General features: G+C 31.3%; 2 protein-coding genes across 2 annotated transcripts in view; one reads left to right on the top strand and one right to left on the bottom strand.

Moving 5' to 3' along the window:
* The window catches only part of LOC110664574 (trimethyltridecatetraene synthase), a 1,932-nt gene extending 1,752 nt beyond the window's left edge, over positions 1-180 (top strand). The window contains exon 2 of the mRNA XM_021824299.2: positions 1-180. This exon is cut by the window's left edge and continues 575 nt beyond it. Coding sequence (XP_021679991.2) covers positions 1-55 — 55 coding nt within the window. The 3' untranslated portion in view covers positions 56-180.
* Positions 181-3,285: 3,105 nt separating this feature from the next.
* On the bottom strand, positions 3,286-5,720 carry LOC110664565 (putative receptor-like protein kinase At1g72540). The gene is made up of 5 exons (XM_021824288.2): positions 4,971-5,720; positions 4,715-4,850; positions 4,415-4,551; positions 4,143-4,266; positions 3,286-4,054 (listed from the first exon to the last, which is right to left on the bottom strand). The coding sequence occupies exons 1-5, from the start codon at positions 5,346-5,348 to the stop codon at positions 3,462-3,464; spliced, it is 1,368 nt and encodes a 455-aa protein (XP_021679980.2). The 5' UTR covers positions 5,349-5,720; the 3' UTR covers positions 3,286-3,461.
* Positions 5,721-8,476: the final 2,756 nt, after the last annotated feature.

The following is an 8,476-nucleotide window of genomic DNA, read 5'->3' as shown; positions in this document are numbered from 1 at the left end:
CCCACTTCTTGTTGTTGCTGAACCTCGTCTCCCATCCCATGTTTACTCTCTGTGATTTTTGTTTGGTTTCATTTTCCCGTTTGTTTCCCCCTTGTCAGGGTTTTATCACTAAGCAGATGAATCATCAAATAATTATCTCGTATGTCTGGAGTGTAGCCAATGAAAAGTTCATTAGTAGTAGTTTTTGTTTTATCGTTAATGGAATATATATATATATATATATATATATATATATATATATATATATATATATATATATATATATATATATTACAATATTTTATTGGTCTTTTTCAAGTTATTTCTATTCTTTTTTTAAGGGAATTTTTTTTCTTTGTTAGCAAAAACGTGTTGGTGTTTTAATATTGAAAATTACCAACTATTTATGAGATTGATGATAAATATTTAAATTAAAATAATAAATTAAAACAGTGTGAGTGGATGACTGTTCCTTTAAGATCTCTCATCGGTTGTGAAGCCAATTGTGAAGTATGTGTGTAAATATGGATTATATAGAAATAAAGATTCGTTTAAAATTGTTATGATTTTACCATAATGTTGTAAAAAAAAAATAGATTTATTTGAAAACATGGATGTCAAATTTTGTAACTTGATGTACCCATTAAGTAGAGTGATGTTAGTAGGCTTGGTTATCTGGCTTGCTTAGTGACGCATATCTCTTTCATAAGTAATTTTTTGTTTTTTTAGAATGATCTTGTACATGTTAATTATTCCATTAAAAAGGAGCTTATACGTGCCATTTAGAATGGCTCTAGGATACTAGGATAGTAATTAATTAGTGTGTATAATTCTGAAATGTGAAGGCTGAAGCCCTTGAAAGATTTTCAAGTGCCATAACGGGTCCATGCTCCTTTCGTAAGTAGATAGAGCATCACTGCTGTCTGCGGGTGCTCGTAACACTTATAGCACAAAGACAACGAGTATTGGCTGTATTCACAATCAGCCAAAAGCAAATTGGATAGAGATTGCTAATTAATAAACCAGAAATTAATTTTGGCGTATGTGGTGCAGGGAAGAGAAAGCACAGATATCAATGTACTCTGTTTCCACCAAGTACTATGCCTTCGGTTGCAATGTCCTGGAAAATGACTTACAAAATCAAATGTGAAATTTCTCCAATACCCATTTCTGTTTTTATTAGTAACTTGCATAGTTTTCCAATTTCAATGTGGTTCTTTTTTTTTTTTTTTTTTTTTCTCACAGGAGAGCTATACCATGAGGACTGGCTTCAGGATCAAACTGATAGCCAATGTATAAGTACAGGCCAGGGGAAAAAAATCAGGAGAAAACAAAAGAGAAGTTCTTGATTTAACTGAAGACAAGCATATACAGCTCATTAGTAAGAGCTTCTTTGTTTCATAGTAAGACTGGGCAGATATAAATTGTTGTATAGTTCTAATTTGATTCCAAGGCATAGCTTCAAATATAGGTTAGCAATACTAGTTAGATGTCTAAAGACTAATTTGCTAAATCTTCATATCTCTGTTGCTTGCCATAATCTCCTCTCTCACTCTAAACTACTTCACTTGGGCGATTCAACTTCACCACTCAAGGCCACTATTTATAAGCAACTGGAAAAATGATAAGCATTTGGCAAGCTCTGGAAATGCATTGCAGCAACTAAGCAATTCCTTAATCACTCATCATCTAAAGAGATTTGATAGTTCCATTAAAGGAATCATCACAATCAATTTCTTGAATTCCTTCTATTAGTCCCTACCATTGATTACAACTTGATCAATGGACATCACAATCACTTTTGCTTGCAATGGGAAAATCGACAGGATTTTCATGACATCTGTGTACTCATCAAAGACAAAAAGGTTTCAAGCCTATAAATTAAGCTCCTATTTCCAATTCTGAAGCTGGAAAGATATGGTGACAAGGCTGGGAGGGATAAGAGGAAAACCAATGTAATTTATTGCCAAGAAGATTGGATTGGAAGTGCATGACTTGGAATAAGAAAAATAAAAAATATGTTTATAAATGATATGTTCTGAAATAAGGGCAAGGTCATGTAATTTATCATATATTAATAAAACAACATCGTATTTGATCATTTTATACTATACTTTGTCATGTTCCTTCTAAAATTTGACATAATAATAAAATATTGGAGGCTTCACTATTATTCAAGACAAGGACTATGTAAATCTAATGTTTCTCAAATTCCATTAATCATGAGGAAATATCTTAATGAAATCATGTACAAGTATTATGTTGGGCCCATGATAGGGCCTTGAATCTTTCCTTTTTTTAATGGGCATTTCACATAATTATTCATATTTCAGTATATAAGTAATGGACAAATAAGGCTGGATTTGGCATTAAATTTCAGGATTAAAAAAGCAATTTTCAAAAAATATCACTTTAAAAAATAATTTAAGAAATTTATTTTATTATTTTATTATTTTTATAATTAAAATATATTAAATTTATTTTTAATTAATTTTTAATACTCTCTAATTAAGAAAATAGTTATCAATGACAATTTTAACAACAATAACAAATAGAGTCTAAGTTTGTAAAATCTATGCTTAATTGAAAAGTTTTCATCCAATGCTAATTCACCAAGCAATGTCTTGTTATCTGACCAGAGTTTAGTGGGGTTGGTGGAGGGGTACTGAAGATTTGATCTTATTAATAATAATAATAATAAAGCATTTTACTTGATTTGTTGTATAGATTTAAAACTTGCAGTTTAAGAATCACCATTTCATTATAGTTTGAACTTGCTGATCATGGAATATTGACTATGAATTATTGACTGAAGAATCTCATGGAGTGTGGAGGACATAACTGGATTGGGTTAAACCAATGAATAAAATTTCTCCGCAGGGTTGCAGGTATAGTTGCACTTCTTTACATGGGACCCCTAACATTCAATTGCAGTCAATTTAAGTTCAGAAAAACTTATCACAAGTTGGAAAATTTTGTCCTCAAATATATTAAACATCAATTTTATGAGATTAATCCAACAAAAAAATATGCATAGTGGCTCAGTGCTTAGAAATATTACTACATTGGGTTGTTGTCTATTGAATATGTAAACCATAGAAAACTGACTAATTGCCAAAATCTGAAGTCTACAATTATGGCCGATAAATAATATTCCGTTTGAATAGGAAATGGTGTTTGAATGTCAAGTACTGTACCATTTCTGGGAAATGTTTTGGTGAACCAATGAGTTTTAACTCAGTGGTACTGGGATCGTCTCTAGGACTATGAGTTCTCGAGTTCGAGTCCCAATTAAAGTCAGATGAATTTTGAAAAAAGTGGAAAATGATTTATTATAATAACTTTAATCACACATAACAATTACAACACCATCTGCAGATCAATTGCAAACTGTGGCAAATTTTCACAAGAAAAAAAGCTACTTAATGTACATTATGCTCTATAAGCAAATGCTAATCAATCTCCACTTCTGCAAATTTGCATTACTGCCTAGGAGAATACAAGCCAGTGCCTAAAGTTTTATACAGAGCAGTATCAGAATAGACAGCTCTAGACCTCAGTGACTTAATTCGCCGTCTGTGCCTGTGACCTTTTTTATGCCGGTTGCGACTCTTATCTTTCAATTCTGCCTCATTTTCTTCACATTTGTTCTCATCTTTTAGCTCAAGGCATTCATTTTCACTTTCTTTTTCCTTCTCTTGTTCACTGCATTCCTTATTCTTGCCTTCAGTTGGAACAGCAAACACAAAAGGTCCAATTGGCATGTCATTTAGCTCCAGCAGAGAATCCAAGGTCTTGACCACAGTGCTCATTGTGGGTCTAGACTTGCAGTGGTGGCTCAAGCATTGGTAAGTCAATGCTGCTGCCTTCCTAGCACCCTCCGTTGAATACTGCCCTTCAAGCCTTGGGTCCATTATCTGGTCAAGCTTATTGTGATCCTTCAATAAGGGTCTTGCCCATTTTACTAGGTTCTTCTCTCTAGATGGACGGTTCTTGTCCACAGATCGCCTGCCCGTTAACAGCTCTAAAAGCACCACTCCAAAACTAAATACATCACTCATAGTCGTCAAATGACCTGGAAAACAAAAAGCCTTTAATGTTAGTAATTATGAGATTTTCTAATGCTATTAATTAGTGTAAGTGTAAGCATTAACTTGCATTACCAGTCATTATGTATTCAGGAGCTGCATAGCCTTCAGTGCCCATAACACGAGTCGTAATGTGTGTGTCATCTCCTTGTGGACCATCTGTTGCTAGCCCAAAATCTGAAAGCTTTGCATTATAGTCCTGAAAAAAAAAAAAAGAACATATATTGGATTAATTGTTTATTTGATTTGTAACAGGAAAAATAATGCTTGTAATATATTGAATGCTTTGGTTGATGCACAAAATAAGGCACAGAGATATGAAAAATGGTTAGAAAACAAATGATTACCGAGTCTAATAGGACATTTGAAGCCTTAAAATCTCTATATATGACTGGTTTTTCTTCTCCATGGAGGAAGGCAAGGCCTTTTGCTGCTCCAGCTGCAATTTTGAGTCTTGTTAACCAGGGCAAGGCTGCTGAATACCCTGCATTATTCAATAAAATCAAGAACATAAATATCCCACCAAATTGGAATAAAAGGAACATGAACTCCAAGATTCAATATTATAAATTTTCTCTCTGCATTTTCACATTCTTATATAATTAAGGTAGCAGCAGCAGAGACTCTGAGAGGAGGATTATGTGTACTTTTAAATAGCAGGGTCTCCAAGTTGCCTCGCTCCATATATTCATAGACAAGCAGCCTGTGCTCATCCTCGCAGCAGTAACCAATCAAGTTCACAAGATGGGGATTCTTTAATTGCCCAAGAAAGATTACTTCGGCCTACAAAAATGAAATCATTTCTTGTTACTAAAAGCATGATCATTGAAAAATGCAGAACATAATATTCCTACTTGATGAACGTAGTAACAATTCTTGAAATGATTCAGCTTGGTTTCTTACCAGCCACTCTCTATGTCCCTGAGAGCCATTCAAATCCAGAACCTTGACAGCCACAGGCTGAGCCTTCAAGCCAGGCCTAAGCTTTTCAGTCATGAACCCCTTGTAAACAGTTCCAAATCCACCTTCACCGAGATAGTTACTCTTGGAGAAGTGATGGGTTACCATTTCTAGCTCCTTGAGTGTGAAAACATGGAGATTAAAGAATGGATTTGAAAAATCACTGACAGATAATGGTGAACCAGGGTTGCTCAAGTCTGACAGGGATAATCTCTGGAAAGTAATTAGATTGGAAACTTGAATCTTTGGCTCTGGAAGTGAGTGCTGAGTCTTGAAACATGCAAGAGATAAAATTTTCCAAGTAAATTTATTAGGACCCATTTTCCATACAAGGTATGTGCTAGGCTTCTAGCACAAGTTGCTTATATATAGAGAGGATTTCTTCCCTGTGCACTCAAATTAATGAGAAAAGGGAAGGAACATAAGAGGATTGGTCGTTAAATTGTGTGCTGACTTCCAAGAAAAAAAACCAGTCTATGGTTTAATGATAGCCAATCACCTGTTTTTCCTTGAAGAGAAAAATATTAATGGGTTAAGTAGAAGGAAATCCTCTGACTCAAGAACAAATTGTATACCCTTATCCTATTATTTGTTAAAAAATCCCAGGTCATCCCCGTACTGGCCGGAGAATCTTCATGGATCCATCTTGACTTTGAAAGGAGGAAAATAATTTTTGGAATAGTTCATATTATCTTTTTTTCTTTTATTTTCTGGCTTTATTTTGTAACACACATATGCTTATTAGGTGAAATTTCTTTGCAGCTTCATCTGCTGGTCTTTTGGGGAGTCTGAGAAAAAGAAGGTCATTTTACATTGATAACCTCAAATAATATCCACTTGCTTTCCAATTATAAGCCTTTTTCTTTCTCTCCAGTGTGTAAAAGCCAGAGTAAGGTAAGCACATGTGTTGATTTTCTTTCAACATCATACAACTTGGTATTACATAATTTTAGAAAATCTTACAGGAGTAGGGGAGAAAAAAACATGGGTGGGTTTAATCCCAATTCGATACAGGATTTGATCCATTATGGCTGCAAGAATAATAAAGATGGTTTGCCATTGCCAATGAGCAAAGAGATATGTGATTTTTTGTTTCACTTTTTTTTTTTTTTTTTTTTTTTTTCTGTGTGCAAGTGGACTCCTTTGGATTAGTATTTATTTTAAATAATATTAAAAAATTTATAACATATTTCCAACATATTAAAAAATATTATACTTTATATTTATATATTTTCAATTATTTCTTAAATTAATAAAAATATATTTCACATGTATGTGAAAGAAGAAACAAATATGTGCTTCAAAAATTATTCTAGAAAATATTTAATTATGTTAGAGTTTTTATTATCAAATTTCACTTTAAATTAGATTTAAATATTTTATTTAACCTATTTAAAGATATTTTTTTTATTAATGAATTGTAATTTAATAATATTAAAATCGTATGAAATCAAGAATAAATAAATAAATATTTTTTAATAATAATATTAAATAGACTCATATTAATTATGTGAGAAAAGCACATCATCTAATATAAGAAGGAGTTTAATAATCCTTAAATCAAATATTTACTTCAAAATTTATATAAAGTTAATTAAAATATATATAATGAATACATAAATGTAAATATTTAATCTATCAAACTTTTCATGGGCTGCACTCTTAATATAAAATCTGAATAGAATAAATATGATTATGAAAAGAAGATTTCATGGTTGCTACCTAATCCTTAGAAGCCATTAAGAAAACACTGCTGGATTCCTAAGTTAGTCTAATTAATAAATACAAAAAAGCAATTTATTTCAATTCTTATTTTCTCCAGTTGAAGATCAGATTCAGATAATTATCACAGGAGTTAATATTTTGGATTTATCAAGGAAATTTCCTTTGCTTAATTAAAATTCATTCTTTATTTTTGAATCGTTTTAATTTTTGTTTGACTCCTTTAAAGTATTTAATCTAGAAGGATGGAAAACCTTTTGAATCTTCTCATTTTTATATTTAATTTTTTTTATAAATAATTATTTACGTTAAATTAAACGGCAGCAATTATAAAAAGGAGATTAATTAAAGATAATAATTGTTAGTGCTAATTAATCAAGGAGGCCTTAATGTAATCCGAGTGGGTCTATATGGTCTATTAGTCAATCTTCCACAATTTGGAGATTCATCGGCTGATGGAAGAAACATCATTTTATAGTCTATCAAAACTTTTCTTTAGAGGTTGGCAGTCTCCTAAACAAACAAGTCCATTGCCATGGACCACATAACAACCCACTTTTTACATTTCTCATGTAATTGATTAATTATAATTATGAAAAATACTCAATTTAATTCAAAATTTTAAAATTAAAAATATTTGATTTGAAATTAATTAAAAGGGAATCTAACTAAATAGTTACGTTCAATTTTAAAAATTACTTCAATTTTATTGAGTTAAAATTTATTAGTTTAAATAGTGTAATTTTTTTATTGGAAATATAAAATTTTATGGTCATTTCTCCATATGCTTAAGGCAGAAGTAAGGTGAGAAAATTATAGGAAACAAATTAGGGGTAAACCCATTAATTTTTCCATGAAAATGAGGCATTCTTGCTTGACGGGTTATGGGCAAAGACAGTGAATTTTATTTTGATCATGTCTTGAGCATTTCTAAATTGTTCTAATCAAAGTCCTGTATTGATAAATACTTTTGGGTGACAAAACCTCTCCCTTTATGACCTTTCTTTCATCTGGAATTTGCTGACGACAATTCTTCACATAACCATTAGCTCATACTGGAAACATCCATTGAATCAAAGCATTAATATTGATTTTATGTTATCACCTTTTCATTTTATTTAACTATTCTAATTTAATTTTAAATATTTAATGTAAATTTAATTTAGGAGTGTCGTTTGAGCTGATTTTAAATTGGAAGATTTTCAATTTAAGGTGATTTGAGCTAAAATTCCCGAGTTCAGTTTCAATTTTGATCAAAATTTAACAGTTTAACTTTTTCAAAATTTATCAATAATTTTTTTTTTTTAAAAATATAGTTAAAAATAAAAAAAGTATTAGAAGAATTTTATTAAATAAAAAATTTACAAATAATAAATATTTTAAGATCAATTTAGTTAATTTTCTTTTAATTTCTTAATTTTCAATGTTTCAAAATTATATCTCCTATCAAATCAAGACAGGACACAAAGCAATTGTGAAAATGCGTTTATGAGAAATTGACGCATGAGAGAAAAATAAGCAAATTTTCACATAGAATTTTCTTGTCTGTTCCCCACATGAGAGTAACGTTTTCTCTTATTTGTGGGTGTGGAGGAGGGAGGCTGGAGGGGAAGGTCGGCTGAGGGACCAATAAAGACTATAACAATATCACCAAAGAAAAAACAAAAACCAAGAAGAATTAGAAAGTTCAAAGTCTTCCATATGTGTGATTATGATCCTTCCTCTTA

This window comes from Hevea brasiliensis, chromosome 6 (assembly GCF_030052815.1).
Source record: "Hevea brasiliensis isolate MT/VB/25A 57/8 chromosome 6, ASM3005281v1, whole genome shotgun sequence".
NCBI classification, from domain to species: Eukaryota; Viridiplantae; Streptophyta; class Magnoliopsida; order Malpighiales; family Euphorbiaceae; genus Hevea; species Hevea brasiliensis.
This window is presented reverse-complemented; position numbering and strand designations above follow the sequence as displayed.